Here is a 26,119-nt window from a genome sequence, read left to right on the forward strand (position 1 = left end):
GCCGAGTCAACGACCGCGCCGGATTCCCTCGCGGAGACGCGGCAACAGCGCCGCGGCTCGTCCCTCCTCCCCCCCCCCCCCCTCGCCCAACCCCATTGCTCGCTCGCACCCAAACAAACCACCTCCGCGCCTCGCCGCTTATCAGCGGAGTGCGACAACTCCCGAGTCACTGGGGAGGAACTCTAATTGCCGGGTCTGAGACCTAGTTTTTCTTGAAGTAGTTTCGGGCCCATCCGCTAGATGGTAGCTTTTCATTCATTATACAGTATCTCCGTCACAAGTTATAAATAGAGACAGGAAATATTAGCGAATTAATCTCGCGATAGGCTAAAATGCAAAACGTTGTACCTCAGTGCTGCCTCTGCTATTGGTTCACAACTCACCTGGATGACTCTGGGCCAATGAGAAACACACGACCAAAGATTTATCGAATCACAGGCTGCTACGCTGGAACGTCTCACAAGACAGCAGCAAATGAGTGGGTGACATTTGACCGAGTGAACGTAAAACTATGGAGTTCATCCTACAGGTCATTGAACCCGCGAATTTTTCCTGTCCCTACGTATAACTAAAGGTGCACATATTAAATATTTTTAAGAAAAACTAGGTTAGTTTACCTTCGATTTGATGTATAGGTTGTAAATAGTTTTAATTAAACTTTTACGATATACCATTCAAACTTGGATATTCCATTATGTACATTGTGTATACTCATTGTGAGAAGTAATCATACGCTATTATCGGGCAAACAAACCCGTGAAAATTATTTTACTTTATTTTAGAAGCCACATATTTTGTGATGTGGCATACCAGAAATTTTTCATCTCTTACTAATTTATATAGAACTTGCCTTTTTAAAGTACAAAACTGCATTAAGTGTTTTTTAAATGTTACATACTCGTCAATTAGTCTTCACGTAGTTAAATTAACACAATAAATCTGACACCACAAGAGATTTTTTTTCCTAGTAGTTACTGGCCCACCCAAAAGATAGCGTCATATGTCGCGCAAAAAAAAAAATTGTTTCAGTTTCCACTGTAGGAGTCGCACATCTATATCTCTCTCCTTGTTCTATGCACCGAGTGCCTTGCGGTCGCAGGCAAGGACGTAACTACAGCGCGTCCCACCCTTGGATTGAAGTGTGCATTTAAATGCACTAGCGTTGTCATTGTTTCGGTGAGCTCTGTTTCCAGACGCATGCCATAGAGCGCAAGAGTTTCAGACACAATTTTGTTATGCCCTGAAAATTCTTTTAATGCATCGGAAAAATATTGCGTCGTGTACGGTGAAATCTGGAATGAGAATTGTGGAAATACATTTTCCTGTTTTATTTCGTCAAGAGCATCATATGATAATGACCATATTCTATATACCTTATGAGTAGAGACCTGTAAAATTCGCGGATTCATTTCGCGATAGGATAGAGTCCAAATACTTTTGACATTATTTTGCTTCAGTGATTGGGCCACAGTTTATCTGAAGGACTCTGGGCCAATGAAAAATCTTTAACAGAAGAATTAGCGAATCACGATCATTCCTGTCAACAGGTGTTACGAGTCGGTAACCAATCAGCAGATGTAATTTGCACGAGTGCATAGAGGATCATGGAGTCTATCCTTTAGGGATTTGAAATCGCGAATTTTACAGGTCTCTACTTATGAGATGCCGTTTGTTTTCAACCATTTTTGCTAACATTTTGCTTATATTATTTAATTTTAAGACGCTTTGTTCTTTTTCAGAAATGCACATACTTTCATGGAATGCTTTGTTATTAATAGTGACTGGCTGTTAAAAATAGTTTCTTCTGTGATATATATATATATACATATATATATATATATACATATTCCTTTCAAATGACTACAATCGTAATAACACTGCCCCAGTAGACCTATTTTATGGTCTTAGAAAGAAAAAAAATACAATAACAAAAAGTACTTTTGTACTTACGATTAACGATGGTATACAAAATTATACTTTTAATTTTAACAAAATGTAAGCCTTCTAGTCAGTCGGCAGCATTCAAGTGTTGCGGATCGGTCGGCTGGATTACGGATGGACGGATGAATGACGGGCACGACGGATCAATGAGAGTCCGCCTTCACAGGCGCGACCAATCGGTGGAGAATATGATTCGGGGAAGAAGGATGGGAAGGGGGGGGGGATAGGTGCAGAAGCTCTCCCTCCCCTGTTATCTTCCAGGCCGGAAGTGCACATAACGGGGCCCCATTGTCCTCCCTTCCCCCCTCCCATCATCAGGCCAGCCTTGGCGACGAACAAGCGCAATGAACGACGCAGTTCAGCGGTCGTTCGTCTGTGGCCCGGTCTGCGTCTGCCGCCAATGTCTCTTCCAACCAAAACATAACGTCAGATCTTCCGCCAATGTCTATTCCAACCAAAACATAACGTCAGATCTTCCGCCAATGTCTGTTCCAACCAAAACATAACGCCAGATCTTCCGCCAATGTCTGTTCCAACCAAAACATAACGTCAGATCTTCCGCCAATGTCTGTTCCAACCAAAACACAACGCCAGATCTTCCGCCAATGTCTATTCCAACCAAAACATAACGTCAGATCTTCCGCCAATGTCTGTTCCAACCAAAACACAACGCCAGATCTTCCGCCAATGTCTATTCCAACCAAAACATAACGTCAGATCTTCCGCCAATGTCTGTTCCAACCAAAACATAACGCCAGATCTTCCGCCAATGTCTGTTCCAACCAAAACATAACGTCAGATCTTCCGCCAATGTCTGTTCCAACCAAAACACAACGCCAGATCTTCCGCCAATGTCTATTCCAACCAAAACATAACGTCAGATCTTCCGCCAATGTCTGTTCCAACCAAAACATAACGCCAGATCTTCCGCCAATGGCTGTTCCAACCAAAACATAACGTCAGATCTCCCGCCAATGTCTGTTCCAACCAAAACATAACGTCAGATCTTCCGCCAATGTCTGTTCCAACCAAAACATAACGTCAGATCTTCCACCATTGTCTGTTCCAACCAAAACATAACGTCAGATCTTCCGCCAATGTCTGTTCCAACCAAAACATAATGTCAGATCTTCCGCCAATGTCTGTTCCAACCAAAACATAACGTCAGATCAAGATAATATTTACGTCACTTACGCGTGCAGAGTTGGTGGTGCTTCGTGCCACGGAGTTTTTGGATTTTCTCTGACAAGGTCTCACGTCGCAGGGTCATGCTTAAAACGTAACGAAATCTCCGAGGTAACACACTAAGACGTCGGGTAACGTAGCGAGTATAAGCACTGCCTTGTTGGGATACAATCGTAACGTAAAGCCCGAATTACAGTAGTCCGTCGCGTCCCGTCAATCCGTCAACCACCGAGCTATTTACAACAATCTGCTCGCCCGTCATAATATGTTTATGTAATTATATTAGATAAACCATAATGTAAACTAAGCATTTATAACTCATTAAACTCGATTTTCTTTCACTCTAGTATTTATTTTCATACTTAGGGAGTTACCATGAGTGATGAATACACCGCTGTGACTAAGACCACTTATGTTTCAAAAAACAGCTTATGAAATGTGTTCAAACCTAAGTTAAGAAATAATTCTGGAAGCAGCCAAACAATAAAGTTAAATATCTTCTCATACAATAGGATTTGACACGCAAACACCTAAATGACTTTTCGAGGTTATAATTTCACCCGTCAGCGCGTCAAAAGTATGAAGTTACCATGCTTTTGACGGACGGATGGAAATTTTCGGGCCATCTTATTGGCTGCAGGGGCTCGATTCTGAAATGCATTTGCCTCGCCTTGTCGTCACTACCGCTTACGCCTTCCGTCAGCATCAGTATTCTCGAATTCCATAAAACACGGGTAGGCGACATAAAAGACCCCCGAATATTTGCCATAGCCTCCGAGCACCGGACTACTAGGCGGTACCACTAGTGTTGAATGCTGGGAAACTGCGTTATCTTTCATGATAATAAACACGAGCCGAAGCTGTCAAGATGGCGGACTCGCGCGTGTGGCAGCACGCACCCGCATATGTTGGGATTTTCTGGACATCCAGGAAACGTACCAATAATATTGATGTGTCAAATGAAACGTTGTCATAGTGAAACTACCTTGTAATATATTCCGTAAACTTAAAAAAAAAATTAATATGAAATAAACACTACTTAGAGAAGTCGTGATTAAACTAGCTTTATTATATTTTTGACGTAACGTCTCAAAGTTGTAGGTTATGTGTGCCTGTAGCACAACGGTAATGTGCATGGTGCCAATGAACGTAACATGAAGGCCAACAAGACGTGTTTTAGACCCTTTCATTGAATTTTATATTTTAATTTTGTGTATACTTTATTATTACATTATATATTCTTTACCTTATTCAAAATGTTATTACTAATAGTATTTTTTTTCTAATTGCTCTAATAACTTTTAATCATACTATAAGAGACCGGCAGACGTTGTACTGCTAGTGTTTATTTATTTATCTCTATATATCTAAACTGGAGGGTCTGTGTGTGATCTAGAAACTATAAAGCGTTTTTGAAATGGTATTCCATTTTAAACTAGTTCACGATAATGCCCATTAACGAACTTAACTGAGATTGTCCACTGCTTGATTTTATGTATCAGTTTGAAAGTGATTTATGTAAAATTTCGACTGTTATCGTGTCCACAAAAATTGTGATTATATAACTTTTAAGTTGACTATGGTTTTGCAGTCTATGGACCATGAATCTAATAAATTATATAAAAACTTTCCGAAAGTAGCACCACGACAACGGCTACAATACGTAGTATTTCAACGAAATCTACCTGAAACAAAGTAACGGAACTATATATTTTTTTTTCCCCACGCCATACACGCAGGCCTCATTAGGATATTCGCGAACGGCGAGAAGACTTGAAAGTAGCAACGCCCTTCGCATCCTTCCGCGAAAAGTTGTACCGTTGTGGGGAGTGGGGGTTTGGTGGGGGGAAGGTGGAGGAGAGGTGGAAAAGGGACTGCAGGCCCGGCGAAAAACACGACACACGTGTGTTTATATATAGCCCTTGGAGGCCGAGCCCTGCAGCACTTCCTGGGGGGGGGGGGGGAAGGTGGAAGGAAGTGGGAGGAGGGAGAGGAGGATGTCGGTGCAGCGCTCGCCCCGGGAAGACATCGCTCAGGACTCGCTGCAGTGCGCGCGCATCGGGAAACACCGCCCTCGGTACGTCTTATCAGGCACACCAGGGGGAGGGGGTAAGAGGGCTTGCGTGTCCCGCTGCTATCGCCGGAAATGCACTCCCCAGCGACGAGTCACGCGACCAACAGCCCAAAACGAACATTGGCGGAAACAAGAATTTATTCCTGCAGGGGATTTGAAAAGGGGGGGGGGGGGGGGGGAAGTAGGAGGTGAGGGGGTTGCACTTATTCACACCCGTTAAAAATTATAATTACTTGGCGTAATAAAGAAACAACTTTAATTGTACATGTAAATAATAATTAAAAATAAAATAAAGTGATAGTTTGCATTATAAATAACATAAATTCAATCAAATTAAAAAAAAAATTATAATCAGTATTCAATGTGAATATAAACAAGTGTATGAAATTAGTTTTTTTTTCATTTAGTAAAATAATCGAGATAAATTTTAATAAAAATAATGAAAATCAATAAATATTTACTCTAATTTTTTTTAGAATTATTTATTAAATAATGTAATAATTTATGATACAAATAAATTATACACACGGGAACATAACCTCATTTAATTAAATAGCTACACTTGAAAGAGTTTACAAACACAATTTATAACACAATTATTCACAACAAATAATTTTTTTTTCATTATCCGGACCAGTATTCAATATCAATCACTAAAGTATAAGATTTAAAAGGACGTATACGGTTTTTATTAGTATGTAGACTTTTTTTTCATCACGTGAAATTTTCTTTGCATTGTGCGCGCGCATCGTAAAAATTCACTCTAATAATTTTTTCATTAACGCGCCTAAAAAAGTATAACTTTAAAAAAATGTATAAAATAACTTAGCGTCAATAACAGCAGCTTACCTTGCATCTCGCGTATCTTTTCGTAACTTCAATCACCCTCTATCCACCCCCAGCATCACCCCCTGAAAACGAACCCAATTTGGCCCAGGAGATGTCAATTATATTGTGAAACCATCACTATTTAAAAATTTTAGGCGATGCTTATTTACTATGTTTTAAATGTTCCCGCGGTGGCCTAGCAAAACCCACAAATCTAATCTATGACTTATTCAGAGATCTTTTATAATTTTTCACCAACCAAATCACGTAATATTTTATGTCTATATAAAACAAAATATTTAAATTTTTGCACTACTTCCTTATACTACAATAGTCACTACTTACTTTCGGATTCTTCTATGTCGTGAGAAAAATTGCTTGCAAAAAGGGTTGGGGGGGGGGGGGGGGGGGGGTGGAAACCGGGAACCACGCAAAAAAGTAATGTTACATACATAGCACTCCCGAGGCCAAGAACACTTGGCAGAACGGCGTGGGAACACATACAGGCTTGCTTTTCCCGTAATGAACTTCATTTTATCCACGAACAATATGCAGATTTTCATTTTCACTTATGCAGACGCAATGCCATTTATTACTCACGGTAATCACACTTATATGGCTGTGCGAGGCAAAAACGTATGAGCAAAAAACAAGTATAAATCTTGCGTGAATGTACAGCAAAAAAAAAAAGTTTTATTTAAGACGTTTAGAATAAGGAACTATCGTATAACTGGGTAAACAGAAAAAAGTCTAAATAACATACAGGAATTTTGATTGAAGAATTTTGTTTATGAAGATTCCTTGGGCGGACTGTTTATTTTCAACCCGTTTTTACAGTACTCCAGTGAAATTATTCCAACTGTTGTAATACGACAACATGGGATACTGGCCAAATAGCGCGAGACAATTTACTGCAATGCTTTCTAGCTATTTTTCACTCCACGCCGCTAGATGGCACCTCTATTAATTATTCACGCACACTTAAAATACATTGTTCATAAATATATGTACACTCCACGCCGCCAGGTTCTCTGACATCACTTGTCTCGCGTATTTCTTACGAGTTTCACATATCGTTACAATATTTGATTATTCTCAATCCGGCGGCTGCGAAACAATGGAGAAGGGGCAGATATTTTCCGAGTGCGTAGTACCGCGTGATCGTATTCACTCCTCCAGCAGTAAACCAAGCTGGCGGGTAAGGTAAGGTGAGGTCAGATATGACAAGAATGTCCGGCGCCTCGGGGCACCAAACAACTCATGGGTTGGCATTCCTTTCTTCCCTGCCACCCTCTGGGCCCCCCACCAACTTCACAGGCCGCGCGGGTCTGCCGCAGCCCACCCGGCTGGTTTCATTCATGCAGACCTCCTACCACGAGCGGCCGCCGGCTGGGAGCGCTCCGCGCGCTATCTAGCGGCGGCGCGCGCAAGCTCCCGGCCGACGACCGCGCCGCCAGCGCTACCTGTGAGCGGAGCTCGCAACCACTTCCACTCCGGCACTCGCGCACGGCAAATATTGTAATAGGATAATATGGGAAACTCCGGCCAATTAGCATTGGCGAAGCGCGAGACACCAGACTGCAGCGCATTCTAGCGGCGTGGACTGAAGAAAGCCCCGCGTAATTCAATTTTACGTGCATATTAAAGGCAACATGTTTACACAATGCTGTTTTTACCAAAACTAGAAATTCAAACAAATTTAATGCTATTATTCATACAGAGATGTTCTCAGGCTTTATTTAAAGGTATGTGTCACAAATAGATATGTAATTATGTGCAAAATATAATCTATCAAATTAACTGAACAAGTAGCATGTAGTATCTAATTGGTTTTCCAGCTGTTTTATTTTTAAGGAAACAAGAACAACTAGTTTTAGTAACGGAAGTAAATTGTATGTATGAAATTAATTTCTCACCTGAAAATGTGACTGCATTTTAAATAAAAATCCTTAATTAAACCGAAAGAAACTGCTGCAAACAAATCATGTTACAAGAATGGTAAGGAATTATAATAAATAATTACTTTATAATAAGAGACAAAAATATAAAACAAAGGTGTTAAAATTGTGAATGCACGAAACGCGAAACACTTACTGCGTTGGGTCCGCTGGAAATCTGAAAAAAGACTGAGCAGTTAGTAACGTTGTAATTTTTGCAGCCAAACACCGCACAAATATTTCCGGCCATTCTGAATTACTGTTCACATAATAATGTGTTTATTTATTCGCAAATAGAACCATCATCTTATAGCACCAAACACACTTCAATGCCTTTTACCGCCGTTTCCAAAGCGTAGGTTCAGTCCACGCCGCCAGGTTCGCTGAACAACATGTCTCGCATTTTTTTTGTCTGTTTCCCATATTATCCTATTACAATATTTGCGCACGGGCAATTTCTCTGCGCAGTTCACCGCGAATGTTTTCAATCGTGTCACACCATCAAAGATCAAAGATTATTATTTTTTTTTGCCTGAGCCATTCCAAAAATTTACAATTTTAATCACAATTTTGAAATTAAATAAGCGTCACAGTGCTCGACGGAATTTTAGATCTTGTGTGCATTTTATGTATATTATATTTTGTAAAAATTATTAATTTAATCCACAATAATATCGTTACATAAAAATTAATTTTCAGTGTTTTCTTTTTTTAAAGTTATAGAAACCGAATTTCTTTTTCACACATAAAATTATTTCACATCCGACAGTCATACTAACATTATTTTAGTTAGTTCATTTATATAACCTCTTTAATTGCCCAAGTGTTTTCCCCATTTTAAAGAATCGTTGTGACAGAAACGAATCTCATTTCCGTTTTAACTGGGCACGATTTTGATTGGCAGATAGCGTCCAACACAATTTAGAACTTGTCCTGTATGCAAAATATTTTATGGAAACTCGAGTCATCTAACTTGTCAAACAAACATGGCTACGCTGGTGATGTTTTCGGTGATCTCATAACCCTCCAACTTTATTTGGCACAACATATTGGAAGGTGCTGTAACTGAAAATTTGATAGATAGTGTTACAGGACCTTAAGGTGGGTTTACGATTGAAAATTAAGGTGTATGTCCTGTTCCAGGCAGAGGTGCAACATGAGGGAGGGGGGGGGAAGAGTATTTGCCCCCCCTCTGAAACCTTGAAGTGGGGGCAAACGGGGGCAAAGAAAGTGCTGTGTAATCAATTTTTAGATAATAAAACTGCTTAAATAGCACCATTTTCCACCTTGAAATAAAATTTTCCCGGGGGAGGACCCCACTTCAATAGGGGGGATCGATGATTCTTTATAAAAAGGTATATTCCCCCCCCCCACCCTTTGGAAATTTAGTTGTTGCGCCCCTGGTTTCAGTTCATTATTTATTTTTACATTTAACATGTTAAGCTTATTGACTTTAAAAAATGTTGAAGTTTGGCCATATATATATATATAGCAAACCTATTGCATAACAAGCTGGCAAAATTGAATTGTTAACATTTTTGATAAGTATGGATAAGGAGAACTAAATGGAATAAATAACTGAAAATTGTTCCTGGGCTGGTGGCGACAGCGTGTCATGGTTTCAAATTCTTTCAGAACTATTTCTTTAATTTTATTTAGCCTTTTAATATCAAAAATATTCTTATGATTTTAAAAGGCCAGGTAAATTAAATATTTTTGCTGACAAAATCCATTACATAACATAGTTAACAGGCAACCAGATGAGAAAATATTTTGGTTTAGCAATACATGTGATTAAGTGACTAAATTCCTTCCACGTAATTATTATTCTGTCTGATATCCTGTTTGAATGTGTATGACTGTGCTGTCGTTGTTGTGTTGTCCATAATACCTGTTTAGGTACATCGTTGGGTTTAATCTGTTTCACATCATCTGATTTTGGCTTGTTCTGTGTAGGTTCATGTTTTCATTTTAATTATTAATTTTCAATCTTGAATTTTTTTTCATGACCAACAGTTCAAAACTGGAATGCCGCATGTCCAAGAAAATTGTAATAAATAAAAATTCCAAATTGCTTCATCAATTTTAACAATGAGGGCTAAGATGTTACACATCAAAAATGAGTGGATTCTAATCCCTTTAGATAAAAAGGAAATTGGTTTTCACAGTAAATTAAGTAACAACCATCAACTGTTGCAGGAAGACACCAGCTAATAACATAAGACTCATACTTTGCACAGCTGATCTGAACACTTCTCTGTATAAAAGGGAAAGGGGAAGGGATGCTAAGCTACAAAAATGTAATGTTGTTCTGTATAATATTTGTAATTTATTCTGTTATATCAATTGTTTTGCCCCCAGTTAGAACACAAGCCCAACTCAAACTGCTAAAAGTAGGAAAAATTAATTTGGAAGTTAACGTTGCTTTTATGACGTAGGTAAACCTCCTGTGGCGAAAAGTGAGTAGATATTTCTTATAAGCTGTAGATGTGATAGAAAGCTGGTTTGAAGACTTATCACACTGTATGTGTGTGTGTGTATTCACCCACACTCGCTTCTCCACTCACACACATGTATAAATACCTGGCACTTTCGAATGTGGCGCTGCTCGAACTTCCAATTGCACCAAATCCCACACCAACTGCCAATCCCTCTACAAAAGAAATTGCCACAACTTAATACCTATTAGTGACTCAATTCAACTGCAAAACTATTTCAACTGTACTGTACCACTATGACTCAGGGAACAAGAACTGGGCAATAGAGTGATGAAAACATTACGTCATTAGCAAAGCACATGCAAGCTAAAACAATGACATAAATACTCTACATATATCTAAATACACGTTTTCTCTAGTAATAATCATTTCAATAAAGTACACAAAATAATATATGTATATTAAAAGATGTGTATCGTTACATGAAAATAACATGCTTAGCTTTCCCAACATTTAATATATTACTATAAATAACATTAAATAATACTGTAGAATGGGGCAAAGATTATTTAAACCTAGGCTACTCTGTAAGCATGACTGCACTGTAGTGCAGACTCATCAGCATTTAGAGTTTGACCAGTAGCTTCACTTCAATGGAAATGTGAACAGAGCATAGTCCCGCTAATCCAACACAAACGTGCTGGCAGAAAGTCGGGTAAATTAAAATGTTGGATAAAAAAAAAAGCCCACTAAAGATCAAACTATGTTATAATTTTCTACAATGCAAAACTAACTAAAAATCAAATTTTTACAATTAAACCACAAAAAAAAAAAATCTAAAAATTAACTTACATTTACATCATTGTCTGAAGTATACAAAAAAAAATATTCTAGTGCAGGCACTAAAAAAACACACACACACACACAGGAGGAAACGTCATGACAGCAAAGGAGTTGAAACTCATATACTGACGTTGGGCTGATTAGATTACAACCAATCATCCACACGAAGGAAAAAGCCACTATGTCGCTACTCCTTGCACAACATGAGTAGTCTCACTCCTTTCCTGACACGCTCTATACTTTGTGCTTGCTGGTAGCAGCAAATGTTTACTGACAACGTGAACAACACGATAATCAAACAATTCCTTGTACCCAGAAAAGTACTGCATCAGTGTTGATTTGTTGCTGAATGTGTGAAAAAATAGCACCCAAATTTTTAAAGATTTAATTTACCAACTAGATAATGTTTACAACATTTCTGGGTTTCAGTTGAGTAGCTCTTGAAAACACTGAGTACAATTATAAGTGACCTGACTTAAAACAACGATATTAAGAAACTGTAGCAGAGAACATGAAAGGTTGTTTCCAAACATTTTAAAATACACCATGTTTTGAGCACTTAATTCTTCCCCAAGTGTTTCAGGGCTTTACTTGTTTTTATGAATTTTTTCACAGTATAGATTTAGATAGGTAGGGTTTTTTTTACAATTTCTTTCACAAAATACAGTAGTGTAATATAAGCTCATACATTCCTCTTTAGTGTTTTTTTTACTGCATCAGTTTTAATTTCACACAACTGTCTTTTATTTAAAAATAAATCATTTATATTACTCAAAATTATGAATATTAAAATAGGTTTTATTTTTATATACATAAGCTTAATACGTGTTATTGCAATGTAGAGATTTAATTCAAAATTAGTAATTTTAACTGAAAAGTTATTTCTTTGTCGTAATTACTTACAATGGCTAGCGATTTTCAAAAACATTTCTGTATAACTAAGAGTAACAAGCGGAAAACATTATTGACATGGCAAGAAACTTAGAAAAAGAAGAAAAAGTGGAAAGTGAGAGAAAACAATCCAGTTTTGTTGAGAAAAAAGATTGAAGCACCTGAGTGCAAGTAGAAGTAAAATTAAAATCTGACAATAATAATTCATATATTTACTTGCCCCACACTGACATTCTTAAAGAAAATATGTGTAAGAGTTTGAAGCAAAGTCTACATCTTTTTGGAAATACATTATACACGTAGGAACAGTGAGTTTCAATTAACCAAGTTAATGTGGACCACTGCAACTTAGAATAGGCAAAACTCGGATAACACGGTTATAATAATTAAACAGTCTTGGTTTTCAATCAGCCCAGTGGTATCACTGTTCGGAGTAATGTTTTTCCATTTTTTCTCCGGTTTAGATTACTTCATGTCGCTCCGTGATTTACCCAACCCATAAATGACATCTCTGATGTTAATTTTTTTTTATGTTTAGACATTAATTAGATTTTTTTCTAGGCCCTCCAGCAAATGTTTTTAAGTCTTTGCTGGTAATGGCACTTTAGGTCTGCACTGATTATTCAGAATCTCGGTTAGTCAAAACTTTACTGTATATGCTTTTGTGTGAAAAATGAGAATGTTTTATTTTAAGATGTCAGATTTAAAATCAAACCATCATCAAGTTAAAAATTAGCTACTTATTAAATTTTTTCGTACTTCCTATACATAAGTGAGGTCTAGTATAAAATGTTACCAACCAGGTATATTATGAACTGTTATTGCAATGATGAGCAGCAACATCTTTTTCCATTTTGCCTTGCTGAAGTGTAAAGTATTGCTAGATTCGTAATCATCATAAGAACTTTCTTGTGGTGCGTTTTGCAATGATTTACCAGCCGTTCTTCTCCGGGGCAGATGATTGGCCACAGAGCTGCTGTCTGGAAAACCTACAAGAAATTTAAAAAAAAAAAAGTAGTTAAGTCTTCATTATTAATGCTTAAGTTTGTAACATTTATTGCACTAAAATTTTAGCGACATGAGAACTACCTTCAACTGTGGTTATTCCCTCTTCGCCCCCACTGTATAATCTTTTCCTATGAGAAATGCTGTTTGATGCTAAATCTGGAAAATACAAGGAGCAGTATTACGTAAAGATAAAATCATACTTGAATAATATGTATTTTATGCAGTTGAGCAGGAGTCGTTCTTCACCCAGTTATTATTTACGTACCTTTCATTAAATTGGGTGAATCGATTCCCAACAACGATAACCACAGATCAGCTGCGTACACAAACGCTGCACCAGCTACGAATCCTACAGCAACTGGGACGAACGCGTAAGCTCCATTCTCCCCGTACAGACCTGACTGCTCGGCCAGTTCTATAGCAGGGTCTAGCAACGACCAATAGGAGGCAGCTAGCATCACACCAGCGGCAAACCCAAGGCTGGCATCCAAAAGCTTTTGCTGGAAATAAATAGGAAAATCATAACGTACAGTATCACACGTATGGGCAAAACATCATCACATTGACTAACCTTAACATAATTAACACAAACTGTATTGCATTTAATATTTCAGTTTAAATGACCGCTAATACACAAGTCAATGGAACATGTTGAACTTAAAATGCTGACTTGGTACTTGAATATACCAACATTATGATGGGTTTTCAGGCACAATATCATACCAGTCTTTCTGATTAACAGCACCACATAAAAGTTATAGGTATGTAACCAACAAATAATAACAAAAAAAATTAAATAATTACGAAGTTGGTTTTGAATTAAAGGTGAAATGTGGTACAGGTTTCAGTGGGAGAGTTCGCTCTCTATCACTTTACTATGTTTTATGATACTGAACAATCATCTGAACATTTCACAAATTCATAGTGCGCCACACTTTTTTTCCAACAAATGTCAATGTGTGCAATTGCCATTATAAAGCTTCTTTTTCTTGTGCTCCTGTTTCTTAAATTGTGCAACCTTTTTGTGTGCATCTCACAAAATACTGAGAGTGGATAAACAATTTTGTAAGTAAAAGATTATTTCAACTAAGAAGGGATAATATGCTGAATTGAATCAGATTAAATAAATTATTAGTGGTGTATGGATTACACCAGTTTCAAAATCTAAAGAACAAGCGGAGTGAATGTAGGAGCCAAACCTGCCTACCTGCATCATCATTAAAACTGCGTTTGTTATCAATATCAGTAAGATTGTTTCCCATGATAAAATTATTTCTGTGCTAAGGTGATTTTAACAGTTTTCCTAAAGTATTTTCCCTGTTTCTGAAAATTTTAGCACCACAAATTTAATTGCCTTGTTATTGTTCTCCCCAATATAACATTCTAGTTAAAAAATTAAAAAAAATTAAAAAATTAAAAATAATTCTAAACAATCAAGCATTGTTGTAGTACTAAAATTACAAATTTTAGATTCTATTCTTTCAAAAAAACTTCACAAAATTTACTGAAATGTACAAAAAAAATTTTTTATTTCCTTCAAGAAGAGCTTAAAAAAAGTTTCTGACTAGGACAAAATTGATCAAATAAGTAGGCTTCAAAATTATATTAGCTGGAAATATCTTTTTATAAGGGAGCCACTCTGAAAAAAAAAAAAAAAAAAAGGTAAACTCCTAACAATAAGTTTATTAAGTTTTTATTTTTTTTAAATTATAATAAAAACGGACATCCAGATATTTTCAAAAACTTCACATGCAATTTACCATTTTACTTTTGTCTGTGTGTTGACTCAGCCGCTGAAATTTTTCAGTCCAGATAAATGTTTGATGGTATTTTCGGGGGTTAAAGGATGATGGGAAATTAATTTTAACATTACCTGTAATATAAATATAGTGACATATTTTTGTTTAGTAAATTAATAGTGTAGCCAAGACTGTTTTCAACTACAGAATCCCTGATCCTGTTTACTTGATATGAGCTGTCAACATGATCCTCTGATTTTTCTAGAGAGCCTTACGAATACAGCATAAGCAAGGCTGTTTTATTAACGACACAGATGTTTCATGTCAGTATGTTACGGCCGGGTCCAAGACTGTTTTCAGCCCTAATCTATTTCCCACCCTAATTGTGCCTTAATAAGGTGGCAAACCACAGGATAATAAGGGACTATTCTATAATGCAATACAATACCATTTTTCATGAGGTAACTGAGATGGCATCTCTTACATCATTACTACCCCTACTTTCTTTCGGGACAAGCATGGAATATGGGGGTTTTGGGCTGGGAACATATTATTCAACATTTTTCACTTACGTCATTTTCTTATAATTATTGTTTTCCCGGGGCTATTCTACATTACGATACCAATAACAAATTTCATTGAAATTGAGGAATGTTTTACCAACTAAATACTGGTATCACCATTTTGATCATATTTTTCAAATTTTTAACATAATTAAATACTGGATTTCCAAATAGATTACACCATGTGGGGCTGTATTCTACTTCTCAATACCGAGAAGAAAATTTTTTTTACACATTTAATGATGTCATTACTGGTATCAAATAGAGTACACCAGGTAGAACTGTACTCTACTTCACAATCAAAAAATTTTTTTCTACATTTGTCACACTATTAAAGATTAAAATACCAGTATCGCCCAATAAGAGTACACCAGGTGGGACTTTACTTCACAATACCAAGAATAAAATTTTTCTACATTTTTTACACATTAAAAAATGTATATACCATTATCACCAAATCGAGTAAACCGGGTGGGTCTAAATTATTTTTCTCATTCGTATACTCCTATGACATCATTCACTTACCCTGCCTTCCCCCTCCCCCTTATTAAGCTACCTCAATTGTTGGTATCATATTATAGAATCAACCTGATCATATTACAACTTGTATCAAGTAAACAACAGGCCTTTCGGCTACGCCATTAAAACACAAAAATTGACTTCACAATATATACTTTAGAAATTACTGTTTTTCACATATGGCTAAAATAGTATTTATTGGGTACCAGGTCTCAACCATTGCAGACGTAAAATTGTTAATTACATGTGAAGTTTTTGAAAATATCTAAAATCGCCTGAATATTTTAGTTATAAATAAAATAAGGAACTCAATAAATCCATTTTCCGGTGTTTGATTTTTTTTAGAGTGGCGCTCCTACAGTAAACAATTGCCTGATTATTTTTATAAAATTACCTGAGTTCCATTAAAAAATATAACCAAACCGGCCCCGGCTGCAGTTAGGCCCCAAGTGAATGCAGTACCTATAAGGGTTTGTGTTATTGCACCACATGTTCGCAACATTATTTGCAAGATCCTTCACTAAGACACGTAAAAGATTTAAAAAGCACTACTATCAATTCAAATTCTGTAGAAGTCCGACAATATTAACTCTACCAGTATCACGACATAACCTCTACATTGATCATCCTTTACCCAACATTATTCAAAACAATTGAAGAGTAAGAGTAAATATAAACATTAGAAAGCAAAGTTCATATACTCAATAACAAAATATATCCAGTACCCATGCTGCGAAGTAGTAGTGTTTTGGGCAAGAATTTAATACTTTTCGGGTTATTTAGTATTGAAAGGCTCATTTGACAGAACTGACAAAATTTTGCGTCATAGTGAACGGAGTTGGTACATTGCTGAAGTTATAAAAACTGTAATATAGTTTTTTTTCTTCTGATTTTTAATAGAATTAATGTTTGATATGTTATTACCAGTAAATTTTAATATTTTCTGCAACAATTGTTTAAACTCAAATTTTAACTAATATTTATGATAACATACGCTTTTAACAATTATACTGATGACATGGCTACTTCTCTGGCTCTCACAGAGATGTGGCAGACATCTCCAATGTCAAACCTGTTAAAGCAGCCTCCGTGGCGTAGACAGGCGCATTAACTGTTCGGGCCAAGCCAAGTGGTCCTCACCGATTTGTTTTTCTGACTAATTTGCAGTAGTGTAAGTACATCCTAATCCTCTTTCATCGGCCCCGTGGTCGACCTCACCACAGAGCAGCTTTAAAGAGCTCACAGCTTAATACATACTTTTTCTTTCGCAACTGCGTGTTCACATATTTTAGCTTCACTACTCTTGTAGTCGGCGGGTCGCGTGCGAACCTATCCTCGGACCGGAAGCTGCATTTTTGAACTGTAGACTTTCTCCCATACTGGGCCATCCATGGATGAAACGTGTAGACACTTTTTATCTGACGCCAACCATTAGTGCTCCTCGAATCCGCATAGACCGCTATGGCGCATCGCCACCTCGCCCCGAGCGTGTGCGACGTGAACGCACCTGGGTGCAGGGTGGTGCAACGCCTCGAACGTAAGCTGCCCTGCCTAATCGACTGTCGCCCGCGCGAAAGTCGACCACGGGGGTACTGTTAGGTGACCTGATTACCTGGACTTTGAAATTAACATTCAGCACTCTAAAAAACAATATTAATTAAGTAATGACTATGTTTAAATATTAATTGTAATTCTGGTCTTTAGCGCGATCAGGCGGCGTACATGGCCCGGGATTACTTTTGCACACGACACGTTTTCGCGGGAGCGAGGCTGGGGAGTCGTGCGGACGTCACAGCCATCGCCAGTTAATCACCGCCCTCCAAGGAGACGATACGCGAGTCGCCCGCGGAGCCTCTCGACCTCCGCCTTTGCCATCTCTCCCGGAATTGCGTGAGTTTTCAGCCCATCAGAAACGTGTCCTATAGAGCGCGGCTCCTAGTAAGCGGGTCATGCACGACGCAGCGCATGTATAGCGTGCCTGACAATAAATCACTTTGAATTGAGCCCCCGCGTATTTGTTACAACGCCCGTAGTATAGCGTCCCTGGTGGCTAAAACAGCCGGGGGAACTCTGACGGAACGACCCTTACTGCCTGCCGGCCACGTGTCGACGTTACGCCCTGAGTCAAGAGTCTCGGCTACGCACTAGCACGTAGCTATTATTGCTAGTTGGCACCCAGAAGCAACTCCACACCCTCAACATCACCTTGGCAGAAGGCAGAAGGCATCATATCATAATGTAATTCGTATGAATTCTTTCATGGGACTTTTGCTGTAGGTCGCGTCACCACGTAAGGAACATGAATGTGGAAACCTTCGCTCATGCTTAGTATCTTATGCAACCTCGTCGCCATGTTAATTCACATGTAAAGGAACTGAACTCTATTCCTAGCGAGATGAAGCTGACGTCGATCCAAGTGTCTCCCCTGCTCATAAAGTCTGTTATGCTGCGCCAACTCCTGATCCTCCCTGCCCCGTTCAGTGAATGTGTGTTATGTGGAACATACTTTATATTTAATAATGTGTCATTTTTATTATATGTGTATATTATATTTTTTCGTAAACTTTTGTCATTATAATTAAATGTTTTTCTAAAGTATAATATTAATTGCTGTAACCGGACGACGAAGCTGAGGCCAACACCCGGAATCTCTCCAAGCGCTGCACGTGTCGCGGAGTGGGGGGAGGTCGGGCGGAGAAGCAGACGCGCGGCAGGAGGGGGCAGTCGGAGTCTGGCGGCCGGAGAAGACAGACGTGTCTAGGGATGAGAGTCGCAGGGCAACGACACAGTAGTCATCTGGCGGCTGAGCGAGGCGGTCGCACAGCGAGACAAGTGCGGCAGTGAGACGGGAGCCACGACTGGTGAGATTGGATCCGGGTGATCGGGACTCTCACGTTCACGTGCGTTACGCTATCGGTCGCCATTGTAACTAATTTAATTGTATATAAGTATTTTCTTGTTTCTTTGAGGCGGGACACGGCACGCATCGGCTGACACGTGCGTGCCGCAACGGGGCGGACTTTACGTCGCTGGCGACGGCGTTCCAACTTAATTGGTTTCTCGCTATCATAGGGAAGGGGTAGAGACAGTTCATCAATCGCACATGGAACCAGGGGGTGCAGTCCGAACTTGGCCCCTTCCCACCCCCCAAACACGTGCAGCCGAGTCTCACTCCGCGGAGGGACAGGTGTTGTGCCGCGGATTGCCCATGTACCTAGATTACACGAAGGGCTCAATAAATACTTGTGGTCAAACTGTCCAAACGTCATTGTAGCTCGGATAGTGTTAATTTTCCCCGCCACGAGGCCTGAACTCTCCCTGAGAATACGACGCAACCCGCATCACGGGGGTGATATCCGGGACTACGACATAGCAGAGATGTCCTTTGTCCATGCACCTTCTTTGGGACTTGGTCTATTTCATCTTATAGCATTTTGTAATGTTAATCAGGGTGTGTTTTGTCATGTAAAAGTGTTCATCTTGTACTATGTCATGAACTTCGTGTGTCAATTAATATGTAACCACGTACTGTCTCTCACGGACCTCCACTCCGCAATATCTTAAAACTGCTCATTTCGAGAACCGATTCCTAACCATAATGTTCATGTTTTACAATTAAGCAGGGCCGTTCTCGAGCACCGAAACTCAATGGACTGAGTTTTGTGGTAGCACCGTGTAAAGTGTCTTTTCTGCATTAAAACATCTATTTGTATCTTTTGTTCTTCATTTCGTAATTTCTGTCTCTCACCATGTCGCCAAGAAACCTCCTTGAGAACGCACAGGGCATAAACTTTCCTAACTCCACCAATGGTACAGCCCAGAAGACGACAAATGGCAGGCACCCATATAGTGTGGCTAAATACTCGCAAGTTGATGTTTTGTTAACGATCAGCAATTGAATATTCTTCTCATCCGTTCCTCCACTACCAGATTTCTTTCACATGTTTTGGATCACAAACTATACAGTATACGAACAGAACATATGCTTCTGGTTTCACATTACATCTATAACAAGATTTGTAAGGACACAGCCAGAGGGCTGCATTTTTGGTGTGATACACACCAACAACTGGTCCGTCACCGATAAATGACTGAAAGAACAGTACTAAATATCATGATTAGCCTACATATATGTATTTTTCTGTGCTGTATTAGAACCTACACCCTCTAACCCTGTGATTGTACGAGACACCGAATTAAAATAAAAAAACAAATATTGTGTTAAACGTATTTCGTCGAACAATAATACTCCATGATGTTCAGTAGCATCTTGACTTTAAAGTAAGGATTTCAGTTTACTTTATACTGTAAATGCTTTGCACGGGCCACATTGCATCTCTTAAACCTAACCAAACTACTGTTTCGTTTTTGTGATTGCGTGCCAAGGGTTATTAAAAACTAGACACACAAAACACTCGTACAATTATTGCACGCTTTTTCTGGTTAGAATGATTAAAACATATTTGTTTCATGAACCTCAGATTTGATTTTACACAAATTTTTATTTTATTTTTTACCTTTGCTCATCTCCAAGATATTTCCTTCGCATAATTCTCTTTTTTCATTTGTATGCAGGAGCCTTTAATATTCTAATGTTAGCATCAAACTTTCTACTACACCGAGTTTAGCATACGGACATCAAACAATGCTAGACTATTTCAAAGCAAATTTTAATCCACTGAGAGAGATAGATTAAGCCTTTGTTATATTAAAGAAATTGAGTATTGGAAGTGTAAACAAATATTTAATAACCCGTTGTAATTCAAAAACATAAATTATTAGAAGTGTTAACATACATTTAATATTGTAATTTAAAATTCGCAAATGGTCACCTTGATTCCATTAAATGGAATGTGTTACGTTGATCGAACACCACTGCTATCTAGCGGCGAAACCTTGTAGTTTGCCAAACTTTCAACATTTGTCTTTCCAATCTGAATAGTCTTTGATCTGTACTGAAGGTAAAAGAAAATTGATTTAAACAAACAAGTCGTTTTTTTATAGTTTTGGTTTTAACCTTGTTTTGGAATTAGAAATAGGATTTAGAAGGTAAACTGTTAAGGACTTGAAACAAATATAGATTAAGGAAACGATAATTTTTGTTTTACATTAATTTATTTTTATTTGAAGAATTGTGTTATATATTTTGCCTTCCCTCAAAATATTTTAAATACATGTTACGCCCCTAATTAAGTTTTCTTTTTTATTGCATATTATTGTCTCTTGGTAATGAAACTTTCCACACAATGAAATAAGTTATTAACGGTGATAATTTTTATTGTCATTAATGTGAATATGTACTCAGTTATATCAAGTTTCTTATTTTACCTGAAGTAATAATTTTTAACCAATTTTTACTAACAGGTGTTCATTTGGACTTGCACAGTATTCTGCAAATTGTAAGAAGAAAGAAAAATAGGCTTGATAATTTTTGGATGCTGCTCTAAAAACTATGTCTCAGCTTAGCAATTTTCCATCACCATTAAGTTCTAGTGGACACTTTTTCCATCGCGGAGGCATACAGCAATCCCCAGCAACATTCAGCCCGCATCTGCCGAACCAAGGACCCACGTTGTACAATGGAATGCTGGGTTCGCAGTCAGGTTTCCCTCAGAACAACTTCCCTGCCTCAAATTTCAACAACTACACCCATGTGGAGCCACCTGTGTGGTTGCCAGATACACGGGTCTCTTCTGCAGTAACTAACATGCCCCTCATAAACGTGGGCAGAAATAATAAGCAACTGTACCCAGGAAAGGAGGGCATTGCAAACGTTCAAAATTTACCTCAGGCCTGTTGTGTGACCCAGTCGAGCGCACAGAAAAATATGGGTACAAACCTACCATTTTCCAACGATTCGTTCAAAGGATTCGACAAGGACGTGACTTTTCCCGTCAAGAGCGTCGCGAATCTCGACCCCCAAAGCTGGTATTGCGGCCAAAGCGTCGTCAGCTACGGGAACCAACAAACCCAAAACGTCCAGCAGTCGTACAAGTGCGTCGAACAGTTTTCCTCGTGTCTCGTCGCCCAGAACATGCTGCTGCACGAACAAAGCACGACGAAGCAGACTAACGTGAGCTTCGGCAACGGGCAGAGCTGCAGCCTGGAGCAGAAGGACGAGTTCTGCGCCAAGTTTTCGGAGAGGTCGGTGTGCCCGGAGCAGGACAAGAAGCAGCCGCAGAAATATTTCGACCAGAACGCCCAGCTCTACGGCCCCTCCGGTTACGGCGTGCACGGGAAGCAGACGGAGCAGCAGCAGCAGCAGCAGCAGCAGGAGTGCTACTCCAACCAGTCGGTGTTCGGGTCTTCCTCCGAGATGTGCTCGCCCCTTTCCGCCGAAGGCCTGTACTCCCAGGCGTCGCTGTTCCTGCACGTGAACAACAGCGAGAACCAGCTGGCCTCCAAGCCGCAAGCCCAGTTCGCCAACCAGAAGCAGCTGCTGCATTACGGCGGCTTCCCGGACAGCTGCAAGATGTTTTCCCCGTCGGAGGGGCAGCTGCTGGCGTTCCAGCACTTCCAAGAGCACGACAAGGGGGCCGCATACGTCCCGATGGCGTGCGGCGTCGCCGAGAGCAGCGCGCAGCGGGAAGCGAAGCCAGCGACGAGCGCGGAGGTGAGCGGCCAATCAGCCGTGCCGCAGCACGGGAGCTACGAGCAAGCGGCGGTCGCGAAGGCGTGTGCGGGTGGCCCGTACGGCGTGGGCGAGCTCGCGCAGATGTGCCCCCCGGGCGTATCAGTCGCGGCTGGAGAACAGCTGCACCGCCCGGACTGCAACGACGGCGCGAGGAACAAGGACGCTTCCAGCCTGGCAGGCGAGAGTGACATCATAGTGGAGGAAACTGAAGAGGAAGATGTTTCTGAAAGTGAGGTGAGTTAGCAATAATTCAAGTTTCGTTGCAGTGGTAATTTGTTTGTATTTAGGCTCCATATGTGCTTAAAATTATTTAGATTTAGAATGCTAGATTAAATAATTTTACTGTATAATTAGCCTTTATTATTAGGGACAAGAGTATATGGTGAATTGCGAAAAATCCGAAATAACACAGAAAACCCTGTCAAAGCACAGCATAACATGGAAATGCAAGTTAATACACCAGTTAGCACTGAAGTGAATGTTATATCATGGAATAAGTAGCATTTAACCAAAACTTAATTCTGATCATAAAAAAAGTAATCCAACCCAGATCCCTGGCCCCGGTATTTTGTCCACTAGGCCCCAATTTCGTGACGGCCCTGATGAGTTGAAATTAGTAGACAAGTTTGTATAGACACAAACTTATATCAATATTGATGTTGATTAAACATATATGGGTAGGCTACTTGTATTGACTGGAGTATTTTGTAAATAAACATTGGGCAATTTTCCTCTCACAATTTGTTGTTAGTAAGACATCGTTCGTGACTCTTCTGAAGAATTACCACAAAATATTCTACACACCATCCTACATAAATAACTGTCCTTGAATATTCAACATCTCATTGTTGGGAACTGGGGATTAAATTGGCCTTGGCTCATATTAAGGATGGGTCTTGAATGCCATGTTGATTTTTTTTTTCTTTTTCATCATTACTAGGGGCTGTCCCTTAAATTTTAATTTGATCCTTCCTTGCATGTGTTGTTCTGCTGCAGATATTTTCAATATATGTCCACTTAGGGTAATGTTGTGGGTGAAAAGACGCGTGCAAGTCTTAATAATTATCATCACATGAAGTGAATATCTGTTGAAAAATATTTGTGGTAGAACAACAAATGCAAGGGAGGTATCGAATTAAATTTTTAGGAAAATGTAGCCATTAAATAAACGGAAAAAAATCAACATGGGTGTCATACAGTGTCTTAAGGAAAAATGCCACTATTTGTTTGGAGTGATTTAGGCAAACCATGAAAAATCAAACTCACGATAGCCAGACCAGTATTCCCCCAGAATGCCAGTTCAGTGTCTTATAGTACCACCTTATTTCGTGCCGTTGGAAATTGCGTGTACTTATTTTTCCTTTCAGGATCTCAGTGGACGAATGCATAATCAAGTAGAGCTGTTTGGTTTGCGACACGGAAAGTGCTCTTATTGTGCCACCTTATTTCATGCCGTTAGAAATTGAGTGTACTTATTTGCTTTCCAGATCTCCGTGGACGAATGCATAATCAAGTCGAGCTGTTTGGTTTGCGACACGGAAAGTGCCAGCAACCAGCTGGTGTACGTGAGCAAGGACAGTCCGGTGACCTCGTCGTCCCGCACTCCCGTGGCCGCGAGACTCGTCCAAGCCGTGGGCGGGGACGAGCAGGCGTTCAGCTTCTGCTCCGAGTTCATGTGCAGGCGGTGCCTGAACCTCGTGGAGACCGTGGACACGCTGGAGACCAAGCTGACCACCGCGAAGCACAGCATAGTGCAGCTTCTGGGCCCCAAGATATCGTCGGCGCAGCAGTGCAGTGGAGTGACAAGCGTGGAAATAAAACAGGATGTTGATCAGGAGTGTAAGCTGGACGGGCATTCCTCGTCCGTTGACAACTTGGGCGATGATGCTCATGCAAGGATTTTTGAGGATAAGAATGTGGCAGGCGAAGGTGTCGTTGCCGATTTCCCAGAGCAGGCTGTCACAGTCGCGTGCGATGGGGCATTGGATTACGAGCGCAGCGAGAACAAACGTGATGCGGAGCAGAAAAATTGCGACGAGGCATTCAGCGGCGGTGGTAACGAAGAAGGAAAGGCGGACGAGATGAGAGGAAACTTACGCTGCGAAACGTGTGGCGAATATTTCTGCAGCAACGAGTATCTGTCCATTCACCAGCAGCAGCAGCACTCCGAGGAGCACACTCACTTCTGCGGAGAGTGCCACAGAGGTTTCACGACCCAGCATGCCTCGGACAGGCACGCCCTGCTTCACGCGGGCCAGCTCTGCTTCCAGTGCGACAGGTGCGGGAAGCAGTTCCGCCAGCGGTACAGCTTGGAAAACCACCTCCGCCGCCACGACGGCAGGTTCCGGTTCGTGTGCTCCGTCTGCGCGAAGGGCTTCGTCAGCAAGCACGCGCTGCAGATCCACTTGCGGCTGCACTCCGGGGACTGCCCCTTCATGTGCGAGCACTGCGGGAGGCGGTTCAAGTCCGCCTCCAACTTGACCGTGCACATACGCTCCTGCTCCGGGGACCTCCCGTACCGCTGCAAGAAGTGCGACAGGAAGTTCACGCTGCGAGCTCACCTGCGCTCCCACATCTCTGCCCGTCACGGCAACAACGCACGCGCCAAGTGTTCCCTGTGCAGCAAAGGCTTCTCGAGAAACAGCGACCTAGTTGCTCACATGAAAAGTCACTCGAAAGAAAAATTGCACAAATGCAATATTTGTGGGAAGTGCTACAGCAGTGTCAGCAATTTGAATCAACATTCGAAAATACATTTTGAGGATAGGCTCTATAAGTGTGATATATGCACCAAAAATTTCAAACACAAAAGTACGCTCATCGATCATATCAATCAGCACAAAGGTTTGAAGCTTTACGAATGTGATAGTTGTAAAAAAAGGTTCGTGTCTGTGAGGAGCTTCCACGCACACCAGAAGTGGCACGCCGGCACGCTGAAGCGCTACACTTGTAAGGTCTGCGGCAAGACGATGTTCAGCGGACTGAGCGTACACATGCTGACCCACACACAGCAGAAACCACACAGCTGTGCAAAGTGCGGGACTACGTTTTCTGTGAGGAGTTCCCTCAACAAGCACATCAGAAAGCATTGCAAGAAAGTGTAGTTATACTGTGAAATATATTTATTGAAGTTGTTCATTGATTTATTGTGTGGTTAGTTAATTTGTACACTTGGTATTACGATGAATCCTTTATTTGCAATGAAGTCTCTCGTACCTAAATTGGATACAAACAAAATTGTGAATTTAAAATTTTGGTTCCATGGTTTGGTACAGTGTGTAATCCGTAGAGACAACATTATATGGTGAATTGTAATAAAACCTAAATAACACAGAAATGCAAGTAAATACACATAATAGCACCCTAAAATTTACTCGGTGTATAAATATTCTGTAGTTTATGGAAACCACAGTGATACATATTGTACTACTCTGCTAGTTGTGTGCTAAGTTAATTTTCAATTTCAGTTATTGCATTTATTTGATAATCTGTAGTCAGAAAATTTAAATGTGCATGTCA

At 40.0% G+C, this 26,119-nt stretch overlaps 2 protein-coding genes across 6 annotated transcripts in view; one reads left to right on the forward strand and one right to left on the reverse strand.

Annotated features, from left to right (window-relative positions):
* The window catches only part of LOC134538131 (zinc transporter ZIP11), a 140,663-nt gene extending 123,308 nt beyond the window's left edge, over window positions 1-17,355 (reverse strand). The window contains exons 1-5 of one of the 4 annotated variants that reach the window (XM_063379167.1): window positions 17,224-17,355; window positions 13,411-13,645; window positions 13,227-13,301; window positions 12,938-13,126; window positions 10,549-10,618 (exon numbers count right to left, since the gene is read on the reverse strand). In XM_063379167.1, the coding sequence (XP_063235237.1) occupies window positions 10,549-10,618; window positions 12,938-13,126; window positions 13,227-13,301; window positions 13,411-13,603 (527 nt within the window). In that variant the 5' untranslated portion in view covers window positions 13,604-13,645; window positions 17,224-17,355. Of the gene's footprint in view, window positions 1-10,548; window positions 10,619-12,937; window positions 13,127-13,226; window positions 13,302-13,410; window positions 13,646-16,360; window positions 16,639-17,038; window positions 17,099-17,223 lie in introns of those variants that run through there. The other 3 variants (XM_063379169.1, XM_063379166.1, XM_063379170.1) reach the window with 3 other exon arrangements.
* Window positions 17,356-20,890: 3,535 nt separating this feature from the next.
* On the forward strand, window positions 20,891-25,969 carry LOC134538133 (zinc finger protein 16-like). 2 transcript variants are annotated; one of them, XM_063379171.1, is made up of 3 exons: window positions 20,891-21,015; window positions 21,331-22,834; window positions 24,088-25,969. In XM_063379171.1, exons 2-3 carry the CDS (start codon window positions 21,419-21,421, stop codon window positions 25,702-25,704), a joined length of 3,033 nt encoding a protein of 1,010 aa, XP_063235241.1. In that variant the 5' UTR covers window positions 20,891-21,015; window positions 21,331-21,418; the 3' UTR covers window positions 25,705-25,969. The 2 variants fall into 2 exon arrangements, with proteins under 2 accessions (XP_063235241.1, XP_063235242.1); XM_063379172.1 differs by having other exon boundaries at window positions 20,897-20,927.
* The last annotated feature ends 150 nt before the right edge of the window (window positions 25,970-26,119 follow it).

The sequence above is a fragment of the Bacillus rossius genome, chromosome 13, assembly GCF_032445375.1.
Source record: "Bacillus rossius redtenbacheri isolate Brsri chromosome 13, Brsri_v3, whole genome shotgun sequence".
Classification (NCBI taxonomy): domain Eukaryota; kingdom Metazoa; phylum Arthropoda; class Insecta; order Phasmatodea; family Bacillidae; genus Bacillus; species Bacillus rossius.